The sequence below is a fragment of the Macrotis lagotis genome, chromosome 8, assembly GCF_037893015.1.
Source record: "Macrotis lagotis isolate mMagLag1 chromosome 8, bilby.v1.9.chrom.fasta, whole genome shotgun sequence".
Classification (NCBI taxonomy): domain Eukaryota; kingdom Metazoa; phylum Chordata; class Mammalia; order Peramelemorphia; family Peramelidae; genus Macrotis; species Macrotis lagotis.
In genome coordinates this window covers 51,699,649-51,726,031 of record NC_133665.1, presented here as the reverse complement: position 1 = coordinate 51,726,031, position 26,383 = coordinate 51,699,649, and the positions used below count along the sequence as shown (strand labels likewise).

The window sequence follows — 26,383 nt, the reverse complement described above, 5'->3', positions numbered from 1 at the left end:
TGGGGGACTTTACTGACTTCCAAAGGGTACGAAGTTGCATGTTATGACCAGGCTGCTGGGCCTACTGTCCTCCTAGGTTGTCTCATCTTCATTGTCCAGTTTTGGTGGGTACCAGGGTTAGGCATGGAAGGTGGGAAAGTGGATTTTTCCTTAAAATTGCATCTTACATAATAACTTAGTCATATCTGTGGTGATACATACATGGATCTGTGTTGATCCCCAGGAAGTATACCTGAGGCTGCTGGGTAAAAAAGCATTTATTAAACTACTACTCTGTGAAAAGTGCCACATTTAATTCTGAGGATCTAAGTAGAAAAACTCACCTTTTACTGGGGACCCCTTGTAATCTAGATGGGATGAATCCTAAGGGATGTGAGGGGAGATGTGTCTCTATGTGATTCTAAAGTGTTCTGTTCTCCTTAACAGGATCTTGCACTGCCTAGTGTCTGTCTGCTTCCAGATGACGATTCTTAGGGACCTGGAGAAGCTAGCTGGGTGGCACCGCATATCCATTATCTACCTTTTGAGTGGTATCACAGGCAACTTGGCCAGTGCTATTTTCCTGCCCTACCGGGCTGAGGTAAGACTGAGGTTGTCCCATGGGACACAAGTGCGGTGGTCAGTCTGAATACTGTTAGAATCTATTTTTTTTTTTAGGTTTTTGCAAGGCAAATGGGGTTAAGTGGCTTGCCCAAGGCCAGACAGCTAGGTAATTATTAAGTGTCTGAGGTCACATTTGAACTCAGGTACTCCTGACTCCAGGGCCGGTGCGTTATCCACTGCGCCACCTAGCTGCCCCTGTTAGAATCTATTTGACCTCTCTGGCTCTGTCACTGACTCACTGGGTAACCTCTCTTAAAGGGGGTTTTACTTGTTGAACAGTACGTCAAACATGCTATGTTCTAAGCAATTCTTTTACATCCTGAGAGTTTGGTTCTTGAATCTCATTTCCCTAACAAGGTTGTAAGCTAGTCAAGTGCAGGACCTGCATCTTCTGCATCTCCCTCAGAGCTTAACTTATTAGGTACTTGATGAAGACACCTTTGAAGTTTAGAGGGCAGTTCTATATAGGTGGCCCTCATTCTCCCTGGCAGGTACAATTCCAAAAAAATACCTAAATGGGATTTTTATAAATTAGAAATATTTTTTTGCAAGGCAAATGGGGTTAAGTTACTTGCCCAAGGCCACACAGCTAGGTAATTTTTTAAAAAAATTTATTAATACTTATTTTATACAAATAATTTCTTTTATACATTACTAAAATATTCTTGTTTAAGAATAAACATAAAGGGGCAGCTAGGTGGCGCAGTGGATAAAGCACCGGCCCTGGAGTCAGGAGTACCTGGGTTCAAATCTGGTCTCAGACACTTAATAATTACCTAGCTGTGTGGCCTTGGGCAAGCCACTTAACCCCATTTGCCTTGCAAAAAAAAAAACCTAAAAAAAAAGAGTAAACATAATACCCCCTCCCCCCAAGAAAACAGACCTGCATAAGCAATAAAGGGGAGAGAAAAAATTAAAATGAATAATAATAGTATGGCCAGGTGGCGCAGTGGATAGAGCACCAGCCCTGGAGCCAGGAGAACCCAAGCTCAAATCCGGCCCCAGACACCCAACAATCACCCAGCTGTGTGACCCCATGAAAGCCACCCCAACCCCATTGCCCTACAACCCCCCCAAAGAACCCAAATAAAATAAAATAGTAATAATAATAATAATAATAATAATAGTAGGGGCAGCTGGGTGGCAGACAGATCACTGGCCCTTGAGCCAGGAGCACCCAGGTCCAAATCTGGCCTCAGAAACACAACAACCACCCAGCTGCACAGCCCCAGGCAGGCTACCCAGTCCCATTTGCCCTGCAACACCCCCCAGAAAATAATAATAAAAAAAATGTGCTTCAGTCTGTGTTCCAACACCACCAGCTCTGTCGCGGGTAGATCACATTCTTTTAGGATAAGTCCATCACAAAAGTTACTTCCATATTTTTCCACCGTTGCCATTGCTGATCTCTCAACTTCATTCATACTTCTCTACTACCACAAACTATATTTTTTCTCCCCTTTCACTCTGTCTCTGCTGTAGGGTAGCTGAGTGGCACAGCAGACAGATCCCTGGGGGCCAAGAGGCCCTGAGCCCACATTACCACCCCTTATCCAGCATCCACCTGGCCCTATGGTCCTGGACAGGCCATCCAATCCCAGCCCCTTGGTAATAAAGAAAATGTGTTATATCTGACCACTCTCCCCTCCATGGTGCATCAAAACACACTCTCCCCTTCCCCCTGTCCCCCTTCTCTCCTTACTACAGATGTCTATACCCCATTGAGTGTGTGTGTGTGTGTGTGTGTGTGTGTGTGTGTATATATATATATCTATCTACATACACACAGCTAGGTAATTATTAAGTGTCTGAGGACGGATTTGGATTTGAACTCAGGTACTCCTGACTCCAGGGCTCTATCCACTGCACCACCTAGCTGACCCCATAAATTAGAAATATTGAACCACTTTATCCTTAGTATGTGATAGGGGAGAATTTAAAAAAAGTACCTGATAAATCACTAGCCTCATGGAACTTATAAATTTGTAAATGTATGGAGGAAATCTTGGTCCCAGGAATAGTCCTGGCTCATTATAACCTTCTTCTCTTTTGACTGGTGACTTTTCTGTAAGATTGAACTTAGAACTTTACACAGATTGTAGGAGATATAAGAGGTTGACTAGAAAAGGAGATCTTGGGCAGCTAGGTGGCACAGGGAATAGAGCACCGGTCCTGGAGTCAGAAGGACCCGAGTTCAAATGTAACCTCAGACACTTAATGATTACCTAGCTGTGTAATCTTGGGTAAGTCACTTAACCCCATTGCCTTGCAAACAACCCCCCCCATAAAAAAAAAGTCTTTACAAAGATTCCATAAATTGCATTACAAATCTTTTAAAGGGAAGTATTTTAGGTTTATTTAAGAAAATTTAGAACTTCCAATCAGACAAATTTGAACTGTATCAGATCCTTCTGGATCAGTCAGTAAGTTAACATTACCATGTTCTGAGCACTGAGGATACAAAGAAAGCCTCCTTCTGCCCTGGGAGATTTGTATTGCACAAATATGCTACATAGAGGATAGAGGGAAGGTGGTGGGATGGTGGAAAATGAGTTGAGACAATTTTGGGCCCTTACAGATACAAGTGTGTCTTCAGTGAGATTGTATACCAGGGCACCTCTACTTCCAGCCTGTCCCAATCTACTCTCCCTTCACTTTTACAAATCTATTGGTCCCATTTCTCTTCCTGCAGGTTGGCCCCGCAGGCTCTCAGTTTGGTATCCTTGCCTGCCTCTTTGTGGAGCTGTTCCAGAGCTGGCAGATTCTGGCTAGGCCTTGGCGAGCCTTCTTCAAGCTTCTGGCCGTGGTGCTGTTCCTCTTCACCTTTGGTCTACTGCCCTGGATTGACAATTTTGCCCACATCTCTGGCTTCATCAGTGGCTTCTTTCTTTCCTTTGCCTTCTTGCCCTACATCAGTTTTGGCAAGTTTGACTTGTATCGGAAGCGGTGCCAGATCATTGTCTTCCAGATCATCTTCCTGGGGCTCCTCTCTGGCCTGGTCATCCTCTTCTACTTCTACCCCATCCGATGTGAGTGGTGCGAGTTCCTCACATGCATCCCCTTCACAGACAAGTTTTGTGAGAAATATGAATTGGATGCTCAGCTCCACTGATCCAGGGCCACAGGAGGTGGAACTTGGAAGTGGGGACTGGTCCAGAATTGGGAGCTGTGTCTCCCTCTCCCCCAGGTGGGGAACAGACCCGGATCCCATCTCGCAATCTTGCCCACCTCCTAGGCTTCCGCACTTGGCAGTCTAGCCTGGCCCTGCCTCATCTCACCATGACTCACATGTTTCCTGAAAACAGAATGATTGTGCCTTGTTCAGTTTTGTTGAACCCCTTTTATGCTCCAGGTTTTTATTACACTAGTGTCCATAACTACCTTTTAACTAGCCCAGCTGACGACCACCACATGTGGCCAATAAATGGAACGGGAGCGTTTTAGCTGCCATTAACTCAGATCATACTTGTGTCTTTCTCCTTCCTGGGTTGCCAACCTCAATGGGGTGGTGATAGAAAACAATGATTGTGGTCTTGGGGCATTGTGGTAGTACAGAACCACTTAAGTTGTGTAAGGCTCAGACCAAATTTTCAAGGTCATTCAGACCTGGGAAAAGAACAAAATGATTAAGAATTGAATAAAGTAGGAACATGATGGGTAGTGGGCAAAAAAGGGAAGGTGAGTCAGGTTGGGATAAAAGTGGTGTAAATTCACCAGCATAAGAAAAGATGTTTCTGAACATTAAAGAATAAAAGGACTCAGTCCCTCTCATGAAGACACTGTATAGAAATTGAGCCCTACTTCCCTCGTTTTACATAAATTTGAAGATCATAGAATTTGAATCATCAAGTCCAGAGGCAAATGCAATGAGAACCTCAGAGGGTGCTAGGCCCAGCATGCAGGTCACATGTCTTCTTTGTCTTGCTATCTCATTTCTCTCTTGTGCTCAGGATTGGATGAAAATTTCTCAGCACAGTAGCAAAACTCCTGGACACAGACTGTTTGATCCCTGTAAAACAAGGAACCTTCTAGTCAGGCAATTCTGAATAGGTCTATGGTTATTTTGCCACACGGAAATCCATGGTTTCCAGAGGAATAAGGGTCCCCTCTACCTTCCAAGAAGACTTGGACCAGGCAGATTGTGGGCAAGTAGCAAGGAATTTTGGTTAAGACTGGGAAGGACTTTGGAGATACAGTGGATCAGATTAGGAAGAGGATGGTCACAGGCCTTAACAGGTATCGTGTTTAAAAAGAGGAACCTTAGGGGCGGCTAGGTGTCTCAGTGGATAAAGCACCAGCCCTGGAGTCAGGAGTACCTGAGTTCAAATCCGGCCTCAGACACTTAATAATTACCTAGCTGTGTGGCCCCATTTGCCTTGCAAAAACCTAAAAGAAAAAAAGGAACCTTTTAAAAGTTTGAAAACAATGGTCACTATTAGGAGAGGGCAGCTGAAGAGTCATTTGAGAAATAGCTGATACCAGTACTCTCCTCAAACTGACTCATGTAGGAAGTAAAATGGTGACAGTATATTAACTGTTATGTTAGTCAAAGTGGGCTTTACTTGGAGGTGTGTGGGCCTTTCGAACAGAACCTTAAGAAATTAGTATTTATTAACCACATCACTTAGATGTCTAACTGTGATGTCACTGACCAGCTGCCATTTTCAGTAGTAGGGATGACCTCCACTGAGCTACCCATGCTTCCTTCTCTCTTCCCCTTTGTATCAAACAGCATGCATGTAGAAACTGGCTAATTAAGGGCAGAAGCAAAATCTGGGGCCAAGTAACAAAGCAATGCTAGACCTGTTTTATGAGTAGCAATCGATGATTTCATGATTATACCTCTTTTTTCTGTAATACTTTAAGATTTACAAAGCACTTCCTTCACAATGACTCCGGGTTGTTATGCAAAGATGATTTAATTTGACAAACTGAAGAATCTAGGGCTAAAGGCTTTCTCTCTATATAATGTGGAAAATAAAAATGTCAGATCCAGTATTAACATTTATCTCCCACACGTGATAAGCCAACTCTTGAATCCAGCCAGGCCTTATGCTGTGGCAGACAGTTAAGTCCCTTAACTTTTTTTCTTCTTGATTTCCTCATCTGGAAATGAAGTCAGACTAATTGATTGCTAAACTCTCATCTAGCCAAAAGAAAAAGTCTAAGAACCTCTGACTATTTAAGTTGAATACTTTTTGCTACCCTCTCCCCAAGAAACAAATCACCTGAATGAGAAGATAATATATTCTGTCAGCCTCTTGCATCCTCCTTTCTTCAGAAGGCTGTAAGTAGCACAAAAAGATGATTGTCACACAGACCAAGGCCATTTCCCAGTCCTAATCCCTTGGCCCAATCAGCTGTAAGAATTATTATAAACTCAGGGGTGTCAAACTAGGGGACATTAACCTAAGAGAACAAAGCCCAGAGAGGCAGAGCACTTTGGGAGGGCTAGGGAAGGAAACTCTAACACCAAAGTTCAGCTCTTCTGATTTTTGGAATAAAAAGTCTTGTCTGCTCCCTTTTATATGTCCTTAAGCATTACCTCATTTGTTCCTCAGTTTCTTGATAAAGGAAACCTCATCTCGATTTCGGATGCCATACCTGAAAAGAGAACCCTTGTTACTTGTCTGAAATCAGACATCACAGTGACTCCTTTACTATCTAAGGCTTAGCTCTGTCTCAAAGGAAGACTGGAGGATTGGGTGCAAGAAATGGGGTTGATGCCCAGAGAAGCCTTATTGCTAAGTGGGATGGAAAAATTTATTCCTTTTCAAAATATTTCTGAGCCTTTTCTACATTTAACTTACTAAAATGAGGAAGGCACATGGGAAAACAAGATAATACAAGGTATCGAAGTTCATCTCTTTAATTTCAGATGATCCTTTCCTTCAGTTTGGTTCCTTTTAGGCCAGAATTATTTCCATGACTAAAGGCCAACTCTGGACTCACTAGGATCACATTAAAAAAAAATTCCAAATATATGCAAGGATAGGTTTTAACATTCATTTTTTTTTAAAGTTTCTGAGTTACACGTTTTTCTATCATCCTCCCTTCCCTTCCTCTTCCCCATGGCAGTTGTACATTTTGTAAAAGATGAATTAGAACTATAGGAAAACATTTTATGACAAAGTGATAAACAATTTAAAAGTTTTTGTTTTTTTTTTTAGGTTTTTGCAAGGCAATGGGGTTAAGTGGCTTGCCCAAGGCCACACAGCTAGGTAATCCACTGCTCCACCTAGCTACCCCAAAAGAAGTTTTTAAAAGTGATTTTAAAAGTTTAAAAAGAATGCTTTGCTCTGTGTTTATACATCATTTTTCTCTGGATGTGGATGATTTTTCATCACAAGTTCTTTAGAATTGTCCTTGATCAGGCGGCTAGGTGGTGAAGTGGATAGAACACCAGCCCTGGAGTCAGGAGTACCTGGGTTCAAATCTGGTCTCAGACACTTAATAGCCATGTGGCCTTGGGCAAGCCACTTAACCCCATTTGCCTTGCAAAAAAAAAAAAAACATAAAAAAAGTAATTGTCCTTGATCACTGAACTCCTTAGAGGAGCTGTGTCCATCATAGTTGATCATCATATAATGTTGCTGTTAATGTGGTACAATGTTCTCCTCATACTGCTCACTACCACATTTTTAATGTATGTTTTCCTTCTAATGTTCAACCACCAATGCTTCTCAAGCCCATTTCATTTCCAAACCTTTGCCTGCCTATCCTTTCTTCCCATTCACCAACATGACTAGTTAGGCCAAGCTTTCAGGAAAGCAGCTGACAGGCAAACCTCCCAGAAAGGAAAATATTTATGCATTAAAAGTTTATCAAGAACATGCAAGACACCTTATGTTGTTGAACATGTCTCCTAGTACTTTTGTATAGAACACTACCCTGAGAGTGTTGAGGGAGAACATGTACTCAGTTCTTTATATATTAAACGGATGCCTGGGATCATGTGATGCTGGTGCTGAGAGACAGGAACTCCAAAATTCCCTGCAGCATAAATGAAAAGGACAACTTACTCTCGGAGTTTCTTCCCATCTTCAGTCAGTTTCTCTCCAGCAAAAGTGAGATGGTATGTTCTCCATATATATGACCTAAAGACCACCCCAAGAATTTAAGAGGGATTAAAATCAAACATCAGAATTCAATGGAAAGGTAAACAAAGACATCCCAAAGATCTCCTGAGACCATAGGGTGGATTATAGCTTTCTTATGGAAAATAAGGCTATTCTTCAAAGAGGAAAGAGATCTTGAAATAAATAAGCATTAGCTCTTCCTTAGAGCTGGTGAACTTAGCTTCAGGAGGATCCTTCAACAGCCTGTCTTCATTGATTTACTTTGAATGCTATCTCCTTTAATACTTCCAAAAATCAAGAATCTCAGGAGAAGGATTGAAAGGTAGTCCAATTCAGATTCCCACCTAGTGGAATCCTTTCTATAGATCATGGTGAAACAGGTCCAGAGATGGAAAGTAACTTCCCCAACACCATACAGTGAGTTAGCAGAGCCAGGATTACAAGAGGTGCTCCAAATCTTAGTTTACTGTTCAAAAATTATTCTCAAAACTTGGCAGGACCATAGAAGTCAGCTAGTTCAACCTCCTACTCAATACATGCATCTATTTTTTCAGCCTTGGGTTAGGGTGGGGAGCAGGGGATGTTGGGTGAACTACTGAGCTTCTGCTTGGGCACCCCAGTGATGGAGAGCACATCATCTACCTATAAGGTAGCCTTCTCTACATTTACCTCTTTGTCAAAACTTCCACTCCTCCTCAAGCTAAGGGACAGAGAAAAGATTATAAATATTCTTTAATAGCTCACCAGCTAATATGCTGTATACCTCCTTCTCGTTCCTGTCTGAGCTGCACATATCTTTGGATAGCCTTCTTCAGGTCCAAGGTTGTAGCATTTTGCACCACGACAACAGCTGCAATATGAACAAAAACAAAGTGTGTAAAAAAGTTTCCGATGGGCAAACTTGCCCTGGCTACCTTACCTAGCTTTACCCAGCTTACCACAATGGATTAGGGCTTTCCAGAAAGGAGAGGAATTGTGCTTTGGAGACTGATGGGGGTGTGGGAAGAAGTGGGTAAGAATCTTGGAACCTGGACCTAATTTCAAACACTTTATGAGACCATGGGACAAATTCCTTCCCCTCTCCAGTGTTAGCTCACTCTAAGTTTCATCCCCCAATATTAATGAATTTCTCAGCACTTAGCAAGTCTCACAAATTATTTCAATACACAAATAAAAATAAATTATATACAAATATAAATAAAGCAAAGGTTAACTTAAAAAGTTCTTACGCATCACTTCTCCATCCACTTTGCATACTCGGACAGTCATTGCTTGGCCATATTCCAGAGCTATCTGAGAATTTATCTCCTCCAAAGTGACCTAGAACACAATAATAAAAATACGATATGATAAAAGATTTGAACCTAGAGTTCTGTAGATCATCTAGGAAGTTAGACACAATCACAATGAGATAGTCAAGATCCCAGAATATTAAAGCTGGACGTTAAAGATCATCTAATCCTGGGATGCTTAGCCTGACAAGCTCTAACTTTTTTTTTTATATTTTAACTGAAGCTCAATATAATTCTTTTCTATGTAAAAAAATAGTCAAGTATCATTATCTTCATTTCTGAAGGGGACACTGAGGTGAAGAAAGGTTAGGGGGGGATTATATTTTACTTATTTAATTTTTTTTTGCTGGGAATTATATTTTTCACAGCTGATTTTGGTGTCCTGGGACCAAGATGGTCTTCTCACTGTGCCAGGCTGCCAAAACAGGAGCGAGCCGAGGAAGCCTGACCCAGCCGGGGCCCACGCCTGGCTCTCATTCCTCACTTCCCCGCAAAGAGCTCCAGATGGCATTGCTAGCTGCACCTCCCCCACCGCCGGGTTCGTAGCCCCGCCCCTCCCCGCCCCCGTGGCCTCCCTCAGCCACTCTCAGCAAGTCCCCGCCCCTCATCCCTCCATGGTCGCTCCCCATTGGCTGTCACACTGTAAGCTCTTCCAGTGCTCAGCGCGCAAGTTCCTTCCTCTCTAGTAACGAATATTTAAATACGGGACCTGGGCCTGGGCCCGGTTCCGGGTCCTGGAGACTGTTCCCTCCCAGCCCGCCTCCTCCTTCCATACCTGGATAGGCAGGTCACAGAGTAGCGGATCCTGAACGATCATGGCAAGCCCCTCCTGAAAGACATCCACCACCTCGGCGTGAGGCAGCGCCTCCTCTTCGTCATCCTCGTCTTCCCCGCCGCCTCCGCTGCCCGCGGTCTCCGCTAACTCCTTAGCGACTGGCGGCTTCTCCTCCACATCCCATCCCTCCTCCATCTTCAAGTCTGCAGTGAGAAACTACAAGGGAGTAAGGGCACGCGGAGCTAAGAAGCCGCGGCCAGAAGGGCGGGGCTGGCCGAGGGCCTGCTGGGTAAAGGCTATTGGTGGAAAGGAAGGGGCGGGGCTTCCGAGAAGAGAGGGGTTGGGACTGAGCCAATGGGGAACGACCATGGATGGGGGAGGTGTAAACCTCCGTCGGCCCTACGGGAAATGGCTATTGGTAGAAAGGAAAGGGGAGGGGTTTCCTAAGAGCAGTTGCGGGCAGGCGGGGAGCTGCTATTGGTGGGAGCTGGCGAGGGGGCGGGGCTGGGCTACAGCCATTGGTGGAAGCGAAAGATGGGAGGTTTGCCTATTGGTGGGAGCGGAGGGCGGGGCGCGTCAGTGAGGCTGAGTGGAGGTGGAGGTTGGGCCACCGGCGTGAAGATGCTGCTCTTCTGTCCGGGCTGCGGGAACGGGCTGATAGTGGAGGAGGGGCAGCGTTGCCACCGCTTCGCCTGCAACACGTGCCCTTACGTGCACAACATCACCAGGAAGGTGCGGGCTGGTCTGCGGGGAGGGCAGGGCGTGTGTCCGTGGCTAGTGGGGGCCTAGTGGCGCTCATGGGAGTGCGTGACGAGAAAAATCACCCCGCGTCTCTGAGCTTCCTCGCGTGTCCGGGAGGGCTCGGAGGAGAAGGCCTCGCAGGACCCTCTCAGCCCCCAGGCCTTGGCCTCCAAGCCGCGGGGGTGGAGGGGGCGCCCCTCGTCCCACTGGGGAGGCCGAAGGGAGACAAAGGAGCTGTAACACTTGAATGCCGGGCTTTGTGTTTTGATGACATTCTAAAAATGTTTTTAATGTCAGAAAATTATTCTCTCCGTAGCCTTTTTTTTTGGGGGGGAAGTATGTTTTTATTTTTTAATGGCAAATCATTCGTGTTGCAGAGTTGACTTTAAAGGGACAATTTAGGGGCGGCTAGGTGGCGTAGTGGATAAAGCATTGATCCTGGATTCAGGAGTACCTGGGTTCAAATCTGGTCTCAGACACTTAATAATTGCCTAGATGTGTGGCCTTGGGCAAGCCACTTAACCCCCTTTGCCTTGCCAAAAACCTTAAAAAAAAGGGACATTTTATTTTATTTTTTTAAAAAGATTTTATTTATTTTGAGTTTTACAATTTTCCTCCAATCTCTCTTCCCTCCCGCCACCCCCCACAGAATACATTGATCCAAATTGAATGTGATGAGAGAGAAATCATATCCTCAAGGAAGAAACATATAGCAAGATCAGACAATAAGATTTCAGGTTTTTTTCCCTAAATTTAAGGTAATAGTCCTTGGTCTTTGTTCAAACTCCACAATTGTTTCTCTGGATACAGATGGTATTTTCCATTGCAGACAGCCCCAAATTATACAGGGACACTTTATTTTATTTTTATCTTTTTTCTTATTAAAGATTTTATTTATTTTTAGTTTTACAAATTTCCCCCCAATCTTACTTCTCTCCCCCTCAGAGAAAGCAATTTGTCAGTCTTTACATTGTTTCCATGTTGTACATTGATCTAATTGAGTGTGATGAGAGAGAAATCATATCCTTAAGGAAGAGACAAAAAGTATAAGAGATAACAAGATCAGACAATCAGATATCTGCATAAAGGGACACTTTAAAGGGACTTTAAAATCATTGACTTTTTCTTTCTTTTTCTTTTTTGTGCCGCAACTTACCCAAGGTCACATAGCTAGTTATTATCAAGCATTGAATTTGAACTCAGATCCTCCTGACTCCAGGACCAGTACTCTACCCACTGCCTACCTAGCTGCCCAGGGGACACTATTTTCAAACCTTAATGACAAATGCTTTTTTGTTGTTGTTTTTTACTTTTCTGTTTTCTATCTTGATATTTCATTTTTTTTCCAACTACATGTCATGAAAACTTTAAACATTCATCCATCTGCATTTTCTAGGTTACACATTTTTCCACCACCCAACCTTTCCATACCCATTCATCCTCAATGGTGAACAGTCTGGTAGAAGTTGTACATGCACACCTATGTTTAACATGCCCACATGGTAGTCATTTTGTCTATGAAGAATTAGGACCAGGGCAGGTAGGTGATGCAGTGGATAGAGCACCAACCCTGAAGTCAGGAGTATCTGAGTTCAAATCCGGCCTCAGACACTTAATAATTACCTAGCTGTGTGGCCTTGGGCAAGCCACTTAACCCCGTTTGCCTCGAAAAAAACCCAAAACTTAATAAAGAATTAGGACTGAAGTAAAGAAAGAAAACCATGGGATAGGAAGGAAAACCTAAGAGGAGTTTTTTTAAAAAGTGTTTTTTTTCTCTGATTCTGTATTTATTGTTTTCCCTATGAATGTGGATGGCATTGTCTATAACAAATCTCCCAGGGTTGACATAGATCTCCCAATTTCTCAATTGCTAAAAGGAACTATATCTAGTTGATCAACTCACAGTGTTGTTTTTTTTTTTTTGCAAGGCAATGGGGTTAAGTGGCTTGCTCAAGGCCACACAGCTAGGTAATTATTGTCTGAGGCCGGATTTGAACTCAGGTACTTCTGACTCCAGGGCCGGCGTTCTATCCACTGGGCCACCTAGCCGCCCCCATTCATTGCTTCTTATAGAACAATAGTACTCCATAACATTTATATATACTATAATTTGTTCAGCTATTCCCCAATTGATGGGTATCTCCATTTTGCCATTCTATAAAAGAACTGTTATAAATATTTTTTAATATGTAGTACCTTTCTTATTTTTTATGATTTCTTTTGTATATAGGCCTAGTATTGGTATTGCTAGGTCAAAGGGTATAATCAGATTCATTGTTCTTGGGTATGGTTCCATTTTGCTCTCCAGAATGGTTGAATTAGTTCACAACTCCACCAACAGTGCATAATCTTTCCACGGCTTCTTCAACATTGATCATTTCCCTTTTTTGTCATCCTAACCAATCTGATAACTGTGAAATAGTACCTCATAGTTGTTTTAAATTTGCATTTCTTTAATAATGATTTGGATCATTTTTTCATACAATTATATATAGATTTAATTTCTTCATTTAAAAGCTTCCTGTTCATATCATTTGACTCCCATTTATCAATTGGAGAATATGTATTGCAATCTTATAAATTTAATTCTATTCTCTACATATTTTAGAAATGAGACCTTTATCAGACTCTTTAGCTATGAAAATTATTTTCCAACTTTCTGTTTTCTTTTGAATCTTTTCTGCATTGATTTTATTAGTGCAAAATTTTTTTATTTCATACAGTCAAAATATCATCCATTTTGTAGTTTAGAGTGTACTCTATTTTTTGTTTGGTCATAAATTTCTCCCTTTTCCATAGATCTGACAGAGTATTTCTTGATCTAATGTTAATTGGTCTATGGTATTGTCCTTTATGTCTAAATCCTGTACCCATTTTGACCTTTCTTTGTTAAAGGATGTGGCATGTGAGATCACACAAATGCTTTGTTGTTAGAGGTAAAAAGAAAAGGATACAACTCCACCAACAGTGCATTATTGTCCCAATTTTTCCATATTTCCTCCAGTATTTGTTATTTTCCCCATTTTTGTCACATTAGCCAACCTGATTGATATAAGGAAGTAACTCAGAGTTGTTTTAATTTGTATTTATCAATAGTCAATAGTGATTTAGAGCATTTTTTCATATGATTAGATAACTGATTTCTTCATCTGAAAACTGCCTGTTCATATCCTTTGACCATTTATCATTTAGGGAATTCCCTTATATTCTTTTTTTTTTTTTAGGTTTTTGCAAGGCAAATGGGGTTAAATGGCTTGCCCAAGGCCACACAGCTAGGTAATTATTAAGTATCTGAGACCGGATTTGAACCCAGGTACTCCTGACTCCAGGGCTGGTGCTTTATCCACTGCGCCACCTAGCCATCCCCAAATTCCCTTTTTAATTTTCATGAGCAAAAAAATAAAATTTGACTGTTCTTTATATATTTGAGAAATGAAGAATTTATCTATGGAACCTGCTTGTAAAAATTGTTTTCTCACTTTACTGTTTTCCCTTCTAATCTTGGAAACATTGGTTTTGTTTGTCCAAAAGCTTTTCTGCCCTTCCTTCTCTCAGTTGATCCTTTCTTATCCCCCTCCCCTCCTCCTTCCCTGTAAATAGTACAGTAATACAGTTCTAGTACTATTTGTACAGTAGTAAATAGTAAGTAGTATGCAGTACAGTAAGTAAATTAGATTTCTGTATCCAACTGAATGTGTATACTATTCCCTCTTTGATCCAATTTTGAAGAGCATAAGGTTCATCTTCCTCTCTATAATAAAAGTTCTGTCATATACCTTTTGCATGATATAGTTTACCCCTTTCTACCGTTACCTTTCTCTTCACTCTTTTCTAGTGTATCCCTCTTTCATATCCCTTAATTTTATTTTTTTAATATCATCCTATCTTAGTCCAGTCATTTCCATGCCCTCTATGTATACTGAGTTGTGTAGGTTGTTCTTGCTTTGAATCAATACTGATGAGAGTAAGGTTCAAGCATTGCCTGCCTTCTAACTATCCTAATAAAGTTTTTAGAAATTACAGGTATTATCTCATGTAGGAATATAAACAGTTTATCTTATTGAATTCCTTGTGATTTCACTTTCCTGTTCACCTTTTCTTTGCTTTCTAGTCTTTTATTTGAAAGTCAGGGGCAGCTAGGTGGAGTCAGGAGTACCTGAGTTCAAATTCTGCCTCAGACACTTTCTATTTACCTAGCTGTGTGGCCTTCGGCAAGCCACTTAACCCCATTGCCTTGCCAAAAAAAAAAACCTAAAAGAAAAAAAAGAAAGTCTATTAAGCTTTGGTCTTTTCATTAGGAATTATTGAAAGTCCTCTATTTCATTAAATATGCATTTTTTTTCCCCCTGAAGGATTATACTCAACTTCTCTGGGTAAATGCTTCTTAGTTGTAATCCCTAGCTTCTTTGCTTTCAGAATATCATATTCCAAGCTTTCCGATCCTTAATGTAAAAGTTGCTAAATCTTGTATTATTCTTATTGTGACTTCACAGTAAGATTGCTTATAATATTTTCTCTTTGGTTGGAAATTCCAGAATTTGATTATAATATTCCTGAGAATTTTCTTGGGATTTTAGGATCTCTTTCAGGAAGTGATCAGTGAATTCTTTCAATTTTTATTTTATCCTGTGGTTTTATGACATTGGGGGCAATTTCCCTTAATAAATTCTTGAAATATGATGTCCAGGCTCTTTCTTTGATCATGGACTTTCAGTCTAATAATTCTTTTTTTTCCCTTTCAGTTAGTAGTATTTTTTTCCAATTACATTTTTGTAAGAATTTGAGTTCCAAATTTTTTCCCCTCCTCTTCCCTCCCTCTTTCTAAGAGAGCTAGTAATCTGATGTATGTTATACATGTATAGTCATGTTAACTGTATTCTCATTTTAGTCATGTTATGAAGAAAAAATCAGAATAAAAGGGGGAAAAAAACAAGAGAAAAAACCAAAAACAAATTTAAAAAGTGAAAATAGTCTGCTTGGGTCTGTATTTAGAATCCATAGTTCTTTCCTCTAGATATGGATGGTATTTTCCATCATAAGTCTTTTGGAATTGTCTTTGATACTGGATTGCTGAGAAGAGCTAAGTCTATCATTGTTGATTGTCACATATTGTTGCTGTTACTGTGAACAATGTTCTTGTTTCACTCAGAATAGTTCAATAATTCTTGAATTATCTCTCTTTGATCTATTTTCTGGGTAACTTGTTTTTCCAATTAGATTCTTCATTTTATAAAAAAAATATTCTGGGGGGAGTACCTGAGTTCAAATCCAGCCTCAGACATTTAATAATTACCCAGTTTTGTGGCCTTGGGCAAGCCACTTAACCCCATTGCCTTGCAAAAAACCTAAAAAAAAAATTATGCTTTTGATTTTGTTTGTTTTTGATGTCTCTTGGAGTCATTAGTATCCATTTGTTCAATTCTAATTTTTAAGGAATTATTTTCTTCAGTGAGCTTTTGTACTTCCTTTTCCATTTGACCAGTTCTACTTTTTAAAACTCTTGAGTGATATTTTAAATATCCTTTTCCATTTGGTTAGTTCTGCTTTTAAAGAAGTTCCATTTAGTGTTATTTTTGTATCTTGTTTATCATTTGGTAAGGTATTATTTTCTTCTCTTGTTATCTTCTTTACTAAACTGTTGACTTTTTTTTCATTATTTTATTACATCACTGTCATTTCTTTTCCCAATTTTTCTTCTACCTCTCTTACTTGATTTTAAAAATCTTTTTTGAGTTCTTCCAGGAATTCTTTTGGGGAAGGCCAGCTAAGACCAGTTCATATTTTTCTTTGAGTTTTTTGACATTGTTGTCTTCTGAATTTGGTTAGGTGCTTTTTTTTTTGTTTTTTGCTTATTTTTCCAGTCTGTTTCTTGACTTAATTTGTCAGAGTTGGGCTCTGCTCTTGGGGTGGAGGGGCACTGTCTGAAGCTTAAGGTTTTTTTTTTTTGTGCCTTTATTTTAGAGCTAGTTTTGGGAATCTGTAAGTTTAAGGGTTTTCCAAGGTAGTATGAAGTAAGAAGATTTGTAATCACTGTTCTCTTGCCCTGTGCTTTGTTTTGTTTTTGTTTTTTGCAAAGTAACGGGGTTAAATGACTTGCCCATTGTCATTCAGCTAAGTAAGCATTAATTGTCCTCTTGATTGACTGCAAGACTGATGCTGTATCCAGCACCACCTAGCTGTCCCCTTGCCCTGTACTTAGTACTTAGTCTGTGAGTGACCACAAACACTCTTTTATGTCCTGGAACTGTGACCAGGGTCCCTACTGCACTGCAGCCACATACTCTAGTGCAGGGTGTCCAAAATATGGCCTGCAGACCACCTGTGGTTTTTAATTTTCATGAGCAAAAAAAAAATAATAATTTTCATGGAATGTGTATTAGATTTTCAAATTCCATTACTTATAAATAATCTTGTTGATGTTAAATTTTCTTTAGTGTTTTTCTTAATTTTAGAAAGGTTTTATTTTCAGTTTTACAATTTTTGCCCCAATCTTGCTTCCCTCCCCCCCACCCCCCACAGAAGGCAGTTTGTTAGTCTTTACATTATTCCTTATTATTGCATGGACTTTCAATCTACTGTGGGATGCTTTCTGTCTGTATGATGCAGACTAGTCAGTAGGCACCTAGCTTTACACTGTTGTGTTATCGCTTTGTTGTTTTGTGTTTGCTTTCGTGCTTTGCCCTTTGCCCCTTTGCCTGTTGCATTGATGATATGTGTTCCCCCTGCACCACCTAGCCGCCCCCTCCCTCACTTTCTAAGAAGTTAAAAGCACCACGATTTTTCCTAGGGTTTGCTAAATCTAAGGTAAGACTACAAATTAACTATTTATATTAGTGTACTGTAGTTTTCATTCTGGTTTGGCCCTATTATTTTAATGCGGTCCTAAAATAACCTAAGATTGTACAGCCCCGTTCTAGTGGGCTAATGCTTCTTCCTACCCAGGGATTGCAACCCAGAACTGCATATGGGCAATGTATCTGCTTCCTGTGCCAACAAAGGGCCCCCCTGTAGTCTCTCTCTGTCCAGCTGACCAACTGTGGGCTGAGACCTCTGGAAGCTCATTCAGCTGTTCCCAAGGCCTGCTACTGCCTTGCTGGGGGCTGTGCTCTATCTTCACACCAGTGGAACAGACCTTTCCTGCCAAACTTCTAAGTGGTCTTGGGCTGGAAAACATTTTGCTCCAATCTTTTGTTGTTCTCTTACTCCAGAATTCATTTTGGAGGTGTTTTTAAAGTTATTTGTAGAGCAATTTAGAAGATCTCAAGCGAGTCCCTGCTCCTATTCTCCCATCTTGGCTCTGCCCTCTCACTTTATACTCTTATGCTCTTTGATTCGATGACACTGGGCCTCCTTAGTATCACTTGCATAAGGCACTCCATTTTTCTATACCTTGTTTTTTAAAAAAAAAAAATCAATTTTATTTTCAACTTAGCATTTTCTGCTTCCCATCTTCCTCTTTCTCCCCCATTAAGGAAATGTGAGAAAAAAAAATAACTCAGTTACAAGCAGATTTCTATATTAGTCATTTCTGAAAAATACATGCTTATCCTCTACTCTGAGTCAATCACCTCTCCAACCTAGATGTGGGTAACAAGTTTCAACATTAGTTCTTTGGAATTGTGGTTGATCATTGTTCTCAAGTATTTTATAGTTGTTTGTCTTAACAATATTGTTGTTGTTCAGGGTTGTTGGCATTTGACTCATGGAGCTTTCAAACCAAGAGGAATCTTATAGGTTACTATAATTTTGTCACATAATTTTGCAGATGTGGAAACTGTTAGCCAAAAATAAAAAAGAAAGAAAGAAAATAATTTGTTCACAGCTCTAGTGGAACAGCCTAGATTCAGACCCTAGTATTCTGACTGTCAGTTCAGTCCTCTTTCTATTGTATACCATTTACTTGGTTTTGAGTGTCTTTGGTTGTCCTGTTGGAGTATCCTTATTTACACTTAAACTACTTTTCTCCCATTCTGTGGTTTCCCCTCAGGTGTCTGCTTTGACTGATAAATTTCCATCTGTTTGCTCAGGGTGACTCTTCAGTAGTTTTCTGAACCCTTTTTAGAGTTAAAATGGTCTTGCTGGAGCCTGGATGGGTCAGATGGTGCTATTCAATCTTCTGAGGTTTTGATGTGGTGATGTGGTTTGCTAGGTAACGAATCGGAAGTATCCAAAGCTGAAAGAAGTGGATGATGTGCTGGGGGGAGCCGCTGCCTGGGAGAATGTCGACTCCACAGCAGGTAAGAAGCAGGACTCCCTTTCCTGGACTGTGCTGTAAGAGTATGAACAGCAATTGTACCTGCTCCTGACCACTTCCCTTCAGAGCATACACTTGAAATTCTTCCCATATAACAAGAGTAAGAAACCTTTAAATAATGGACTGCAATTTTTTTTTACCAGAGCTATTTCTATAATACTTTAAAATATGCAAATTTTATTTACAGTATTTTTGCATTTTATACCATACTACACAGAGAAAATGTACCTCTCATCTACTTTTTAAATTAGGGAATATAAAATTTACTTAATGAATATAACAAATGAAAAATATCCTTCACTTCTGTATTAACTATCACTTAAGAGAAAAAGATCAGGACAGAGGGGAGTTAGAATAGGAAGAAAAGAGATAATAAATCTCAAAGCACAACCCCATTTGTTAATATTTCTCTTTTTAAAAAATGTATCTTTAGATTTAAAAAGTAAATATCATTTCTAGAATTTATTGTAGAAAACTGAAATGCTGGTATAAACTTTGAAAGCACAAATATTCTTGGAGTTCTCATTTCCTAAAAGGTATTGAAAAAATTCTCAAAACAAATTTTGGTTCACCTCAAGTTACATTTTAAGAATACCAGTCACGCAGCACTTTTTGGAGATGTGAAATGTACTTTTAGGTTTTTGCAAGGCCATGGGGTTAAGTGGCTTGCCAAAGGCCACACAGCTAAGTAATTATTAAGTGGCTGAAGCTGGATTTGAACTCAGGTCCTCCTGACTCCAGGGCTGGTGCTCTATCCACTGCACCACCTAGCCAGCCCTGAAATGTACTTTTAAACTATTATTAAAACTTTAAACTTCACTTAGACATTTGGGGCACCTAGCATATATAGCTTCTTTCCAATTCTTATTTTATAATTATGCTACTGACCCTATAGTACAGCATTTCTGCTGGCAACATGAGTAGGGATTTGGAGCAATGCTTCCAAATTGAAGTAGTTGCAGGCATCGTTCCTCAGTTGTGTCTGAATTTCATTTGGCTTTGCACTTTGTCTTTTTCCCAGGTATCTTGTAGGTGAATGCTGGGGGAAAAGCCAGTTCTATTTCTTTGATTTTACTTGGTGGATTTTTTGGTTTCCTTTTTTGTGAGAAATTCAGGTTAAGTAACTTGTCTAGTATTCCACAGCTAGGGTCAAGTGCCAAATGCCTGAGATCAGATTTGAACTCAGGTCCTTCTGACTCCAGGTCAGTGTTTTGTGCAATCAAGCTGCCCCTTCCTTGGTGCTTTTACTTATATAAGACTGAAGTGAATCAGGAGGTATTCCTTAAGTGGGATTAGGACCTCCAGGAAAGTTTGCAGCTCACCTTTACCCCATGCTATGAGGTGCCTTTCTCTGAGAACCAATTATTTTCCTGGGTAGGCACAAAATGAAGCAGAAACAGCAAAGCAGAATCAGGAGCTGGTCTGTAGAACTTTTCTACTTATTGTCTTATTGGTGCTTGGTGTTCATCTCTAAAGCAGAAAGAACTCCTCAAAGTCATTTGTTTAATAGTAGGTCATAATATTTTTGTTTAAGTAAGAATAATGGAATTTTAAAATTCATTTCATGGTGCATTTATCTGTTTCCTCTGCAGAGCCATGCCCCAAGTGTGAACATCCTCGTGCCTACTTCATGCAGCTTCAGACCCGTTCTGCTGATGAGCCTATGACCACTTTCTACAAGTGCTGCAATGCTCAGTGTGGTCATCGCTGGCGGGACTAGGTTCAGGTCTAGCTCCTGTTGCCTGCCTACCTGGCTTGATGTGTGCAGTGCCCAGTGTTCTCTGGTTGCTGTGTGACTCAAGGAGAGAGCTCCTAGTTGGGAATGTATATGATGTAACATACGGGTTGTGGAAATAAATGGTGGAAATCTTTTGTGTGATAGCAAGCTTATTTTTTCTTGGGACCTGTGGTCTAAGACAAAGGAAATAATTAACAGCCTAATGTACTAGACAGAATTGACCTTGTTAATATGGAATTCAGAGGTAACCTCATTCAATGGAACTGTTCATTGTTTCCTTGAAAACAATTCATTAGGTAAAATATAGGAGGCCCCAAGTTTCATAGGAATAGTTGCAATTTGTGAGATATGTTCCTGAGCAGCTAAAATTCAGAAAATGAAAGCTTAAAATTATTTTGACTTGAAATTATATAACCTTTGATATGCTATTCCTAGTTTTCCTCTTTCTGCAGCTTCCCCCTTTCCTGTTTGAGAGATGCAGGTAAGCTTAGCTCTCAGTCAACACTATAGTTGAGGAAGGTGAAAAGGTCCCATAGGAGTGGGACAAGGTCTGTGTTATCCTGCCTAATTCTACTTGTAGGTAGGCACCTGATTTTGCTGATAGTACTCTGGATCTAGCAACTATTTACTGAATGGCTAAAGTATTGAAAACTTTCTTTTGCAATATTTTCTGTTTCCTGCCCATCTAAAAGAGGGAGTGGAGGAACTTTGTATTTCATTTTTTCCTCTGGATTTTACTTTGATTGTGATGGAGCATCATGATTTTATTAACATTATTTTGAAATAATGAGTAATTCAATTCAACAAAGATTAAGCACTGTGAACAAAGCAATATGTTTCATGATGGGTATAAAATCCATGCAAGTTTTGCCCTTAAGAGTCTGGCATTCTGCTAGGGGATAAAACTTGAACATAAATGTCTAATAAAGATAAGAGACACTTTCCTGAAAGTAAAATGGCTTAGTATCAGTGACTGGCTTGCTGGACTAGAAGTATTTGAATTCTGCTTCTGATGCCCATTAAAGCCTCAAATGAAAGGTTCAGATGAAACCAGAGGGCTAAAGATCTTTGCAAACTCTAGAGAATTAGTTATTAGTTCAGTCCACATAAATGAGAAAAAAGAAATATTCACTTCTTGCCCATAGCTGAACATCAAATTAGAGGCAGAGCTCAGACCAGCACCCAAGTCTTTGAACTCTCCTGACCTTATTCATTTTACCCATAGTCTTAGATAATTGTCCTATTAAAGCATCCTTTATTGCATTGAAAAGCAATTGGGGAAAAAAATTGTTCTCTTAAGAAGGTCAATATTTTCTTTATAAACTTAGTTTCTGGGGTGGCTAGGTGGCACAGTGGATAGAGCACCGGCCCTAGAGTCAGGAGGACCTAAATTCAAATGTGGTCTCAGACACTTAATATTACCTAGCTGTGTGACCTTGGGCAAGTCACTTAACCCCATTGTCTTGGCAAAAAAAACTATAAACTTAATTTCTTTAAGAAAATATCCCTTGTTTGAAACCATAAAGTCCTAAATTGAATTTTTACTAGGTTTTCTTTCAGTACTTTTTTACCATCTTGGGAAAGAGAAATTTTCTTTCTCTTTTAAAAAATTTTTTATTTTTTCCAGTTACATGCAAAGGTAATTTTCATTATTTCATCCTTTTGCAAGTTTTTGAGTTTCACATTTTCTGTCACTTTCCCTTCCCTCCCCCATCCTCATGGTAGTGAACAATCTGACATAGATTGTACATGTACAATCATGTCTAGCCTATTTCCATATTGGTTCACATGATTCACAGTTTTCACCTTCTGACAGCTATAACCTATTTTCATACATCCTATGAAAAAAAATCCTGGATCTCCTAACTCCTTTCAACAAGTTATTTGTATATCCTCTTGATAGAGACTATCAGTCAAAAATAGAAAAATCTCTCCTTTAGGAAGATAGGTTCTTGTACCATTGCTTGGTGTTATTATATAATGACGGCAACCTGCATTTATGTAGTGCTTTAGGGATTGTAAAGGGCTCTCATGATTATCTTTTATGAAAGGTTTTGTAAGTCTTATTCCAGTTTTATAAATGAGAGGAGTAAATTTTAGAGGGTAGAATAACATACCCAAGGGTCATGCAGCTAGTCCATATCCTGTTTATACTATGACTTGGCTGTGAGGTTGGGCTGGACACTGCAACAAGGGAGCAGAAGACTGGGGGTTTTAGTTAGATTACCTCAGGATTTCAGAAATATATTTTGACAATAAATTCCAGCTCAGAGAAAGTGACACTTGGTTAAGGAAGAAAAGAACTAATCATTTTCCCCAGACTTAGGAGAAAGTCTAGAGGAAAAGTAATTTGGTCCATTCTTGTTCTTGAGGGTGCCTGGGTTGGATATTAGGGACTTTTCCAAGCTCATTCATGGGAGAAAAGATACAGTAGGAAGGCAGGATGATGTAGTGGAAAGACTACTGGGTCTTGTAGTCAGAAAAGCTTAGCTGGAGTCTTGGCACCACCACTTTGGAACTGGAGTCAGAAGGTCCAAGTTAAAGTATTAAGTTTAGTTAGTTGTATGACCTGAGCAGTTCACCTCCCCTGTATGAGACTGATTCATCATCTGTAAAAATGAGGATGTATTTTAAATTTAAAATCCAGTTTTATTTTTATGAAGATCTGAGTTCTTTCTCTCACTTCCATAACTGAGAAATCAAGACAGCAAGATCCCATTAGAAACCCAGATGTGAAATGAGGATAGAAATGCTTGTACTACTTATCTCACATACTTTAAGTATTAGGTAAATATAAACCATTATGGGGAAATAGAACAAAAAAGTTATACCCTGAGACTGAAGGCCTAGATTCTCACTGTTGTCATTTTCCTTATTGAAATTAATTGTTTCTATGATTTTTTCCTTGATTTTCCTGTTTTTTAGAATTAGATTAATTTCTAATTAATCTGTTGTTTATTTAAAAATTTCGCTTATGTAAGGCAATGGAATTAATTGACTTGATCAGCTGGGCAATTGTCCTACTGACTCCAGGGCCAATGCTCTATCCACTGTGCCACCCAAATGATCCCAATCTATTGTCTCTTATTGTCTCTATTGTCCATTATTGAATGTAATTTTTATTGTGTTATGATTTGAAAAGGATAAGATTACTATTTTTGTTTTTTGTTTTTTTTGTATTTAGTTTTTGCATTTTATATCCTAATATATAGTCAATTTTTGGATAGATGCCATGTACTCCTGAGAAAAAGGTATACTCCTTTCCTTTCTGTTCCCATTTAATTTTTCTCAACAGATCTATCATATTTAACTTTTCCAGAACTTATCCAACCCCTTAATTTCTTTCTTGTTTATTTTTAGCTTAGATTTATCTAGTACTAGGGGCAGCTAGGTGGCACAGTGGATAAAGCACCGGCCCTGGAGCCAGGAGCACCCAAGCCCAAGTCTGACACCATATACCCAACACTCACCCAGCTGTGTGACCCTATGCAAGCCACCCCAACCCCATTGCCCTGCAAAAACCAAAAAAAAAAAAAAAAAAAAGAAAAGAAAAGAATAAAAAGACCCAAAATAAAATAAAATAGTAATAATAGTAGGGGTGGCCAGGTGGCGGACAGAGCACTGGCCCCTGAGCCAGGAGCACCAGGGTCCAAATCTGGCCTCAGACACCCAATGATCACCCAACTATGAGGACCCAGGCAGGCCACCCAGCCCCATTTGCCCTGCACCCCCCCAAATAATAATAATAATAATAATAATAATAATAATAATAATAATAAATGTGCTTCATTCTGTGTTCCAACACCAACAACTCTGTCATGGATGGATCACATTCTTTATGATAAGTCCATCGCAAAAGTTACTTCCATATTTTTCCAATGTTGCCATTGCTGATTGCAACTCCTTCCTTTCGTATTTCTCCACTACCACGTACTATATTTTCTCTCTCCTTTCACTCTGTTGTAGGGTAGCTGAGTGGTGCAGCAGACAGATCCCTGCTCCTGGGGTTCAGAGGCCCCCGAGCCCCCCTACCACCCCTTAGGCCCAGCATCAACCCAGCCCTATAATCCTGGACAGTCCATCCAATCCCAGCCCCTTGCAAGAAGTAAAAAGAAAATGTGTTATATCTGACCACTCTCCCCCAATGGACCATCCTCTCCTCCATCACTCACCCCCCCTTCCCCCTGTCCCCACCCTTCTTACTCCGATGTCTATACCCCATTGAGTATATATGCTGTTTCCTAGCCACCTCTGATGAGAGCAAAGGTTCCCTCATTCCCCCTTGTTTTCCCCCCTTCCATATCATTACAATAGCTCATTGTAATAAAGAAAAATCTTATTACATGAAATATCTTGGTCTATTCCCCCTCTCCTTTTTCTTTCTCCCATTACATTTCCCTTTTTTCTATTGACTCCATTTTTACACCATATTTTATCTTCAAATTCAGCTTTCTCCTGTGCTTCAACTATGAAAGCTCCCTCTACCTGCTCTATTAACTGAGAAGGTTCATATGAGTATTATCAGTGTCATTTTTCTTTTTTCTTTTTTTTTCAGTGATTTTTTTATTCTCATTTTGTACAAATGTTTCTTTTTACATTAATAAAATATACTTGTTTACAAGTAAACAAAATGCCCCTCCCACCATGAATATAGATAGACTTGCTTGGGCCAAAAAAGTAAAGGGGAGAGAAAAAAAATTAAAATTGAAAAAGTAATAATTGTAGGTATGGCCAGGTGGCACAATGGACGAAGCACCAGCCCTGGAGCCACGAGCACCCGAGTCCATATCCAGCCTTGTAAACCCAATAATCACCCAGCCATGTGACATGCAAGCCACCTGATCCCTACTGTCCTGCAAAAACCAAAAAGAAGAAAAAAAAAGACCCAAAATAAAATAAAATAGTAATAATAGTAGGGGTGGCTGGGTGGCAGACAGAGCATTGGCCCTTGAGCCAGGAGCACCTGGGTCCGAATCCAGCCCCAGATACCCAAAGATCACTCTGCTATGTGGCCCCAGGCAGGCCACCCATCCCCACTTGCCCTGCACCCTCCCCCAAATAATAATAACAAAAAATGTGCTTGAGTCTTTGTTCCAACACCATCAACTCTGTCATGGGTGGATCACATTCTTTATGATAAGTCCATCACAAAAGTTACTTCCATATTTTTCCAACGTTGCCATTGCTGATCACAACTCCCTCCTTTCTTATTTCTCCACTACCATGTACTATATTTTCTCTCTCCTTTCACTCTGACTCTGCTGTAGGGTCGCTGAGTGGCGCAGCAGACAGATCCCTGGTCCTGGGGCCAAGAAGCCCTGAGCCCCCATACCACCCCTTAGGCCCAGAATCCACCTGGCCCCATGGTCCTGGGCAGGCCATCCAATCCCAGCCCCTTGCAAGAAGTAAAAAAAGAAAATGTGTTATATCTGACCACTGTCCCCCCATGGTCCATCCTCTCCTCCTTTATTCACATCCCCACCCCTTCCCCCTGCTCCCCCCTCCTTCTGACTCCAGTTGTCTATACCCCATTGAGTATATTTGCTGTTTCCTCTCCTAGCCATCTCTGATGAGAGCAAAGGTTCCCTCATTCCCCCTTGCCTCCCCCCTTCCATATCATTGCAATAGCTCATTGTAATAAAAAAAAAAAAAAACTTATTATGTGAAATATCTTGGACTATTCCCCCCTCTCCTTTTTCTTTCTCCCATTCCATTTCCCTTTTTTTCCTATTGACTCCATTTTTACACCATATTTTATCTTCAAATTCAGCTTTCTCCTGTGCTTCAACTATAAACGCTCCTTCTACCTGCTCTATTAACTGAGATGGTTCATATGAATATTATCAGTATCATTTTTCTATACATGCAGTTCATCTTCATTAAGTCCCTCATATTTCACCC

General features: G+C 40.2%; 3 protein-coding genes across 11 annotated transcripts in view; 2 read left to right on the top strand and 1 right to left on the bottom strand.

Annotated features, from left to right (window-relative positions):
- Positions 1-3,816, top strand: part of RHBDF1 (rhomboid 5 homolog 1) — a 47,670-nt gene extending 43,854 nt beyond the window's left edge. For all 4 annotated transcript variants that reach the window (XM_074196964.1, XM_074196962.1, XM_074196965.1 and 1 more), the window contains 2 exons: positions 427-580; positions 3,296-3,816. In XM_074196964.1, coding sequence (XP_074053065.1) covers positions 427-580; positions 3,296-3,715 — 574 coding nt within the window. In that variant the 3' untranslated portion in view covers positions 3,716-3,816. The remainder of the gene's footprint in view (positions 1-426; positions 581-3,295) is intronic.
- SNRNP25 (small nuclear ribonucleoprotein U11/U12 subunit 25) lies at positions 3,426-10,031 on the bottom strand. Of its 6 annotated transcripts, XR_012470805.1 has the most exons (8): positions 9,750-10,031; positions 8,912-9,002; positions 8,427-8,532; positions 7,626-7,700; positions 6,149-6,207; positions 5,832-5,888; positions 4,957-4,989; positions 3,426-4,612 (listed from the first exon to the last, which is right to left on the bottom strand). XR_012470805.1 is itself a non-coding variant. In XM_074196966.1 (6 exons), the coding sequence occupies exons 1-5, from the start codon at positions 9,942-9,944 to the stop codon at positions 6,150-6,152; spliced, it is 525 nt and encodes a 174-aa protein (XP_074053067.1). In that variant the 5' UTR covers positions 9,945-10,031; the 3' UTR covers positions 3,426-5,888; position 6,149. The 6 variants fall into 6 exon arrangements, 2 of the variants coding, with proteins under 2 accessions (XP_074053067.1, XP_074053068.1); XR_012470803.1 differs by having other exon boundaries at positions 4,957-5,888; XR_012470804.1 differs by having other exon boundaries at positions 3,426-4,989.
- Positions 10,032-10,339: 308 nt separating this feature from the next.
- POLR3K (RNA polymerase III subunit K) lies at positions 10,340-20,616 on the top strand. The gene is made up of 3 exons (XM_074196968.1): positions 10,340-10,481; positions 18,640-18,727; positions 20,337-20,616. Exons 1-3 carry the CDS (start codon positions 10,371-10,373, stop codon positions 20,462-20,464), a joined length of 327 nt encoding a protein of 108 aa, XP_074053069.1. The 5' UTR covers positions 10,340-10,370; the 3' UTR covers positions 20,465-20,616.
- The last annotated feature ends 5,767 nt before the right edge of the window (positions 20,617-26,383 follow it).

Excerpts from the sequence above, each read along its gene's own strand:
- SNRNP25 (XM_074196966.1), bottom strand. The coding sequence starts at position 9,944 with ATGGAGGAGGGATGGGATGTGGAGGAGAAGCCGCCAGTCGCTAAGGAG. Across the intron at positions 7,701-8,426 it reads GGTATACAGCATATTAGCTG|GTCATATATATGGAGAACAT; the intron begins GTGAGCTATTAA and ends GGTGGTCTTTAG. Across the intron at positions 6,208-7,625 it reads GATGGGAAGAAACTCCGAGA|GTATGGCATCCGAAATCGAG; the intron begins GTAAGTTGTCCT and ends TTCTCTTTTCAG.
- POLR3K (XM_074196968.1), top strand. The coding sequence starts at position 10,371 with ATGCTGCTCTTCTGTCCGGGCTGCGGGAACGGGCTGATAGTGGAGGAG. Across the intron at positions 10,482-18,639 it reads TGCACAACATCACCAGGAAG|GTAACGAATCGGAAGTATCC; the intron begins GTGCGGGCTGGT and ends GTGGTTTGCTAG. Across the intron at positions 18,728-20,336 it reads GAATGTCGACTCCACAGCAG|AGCCATGCCCCAAGTGTGAA; the intron begins GTAAGAAGCAGG and ends TTTCCTCTGCAG.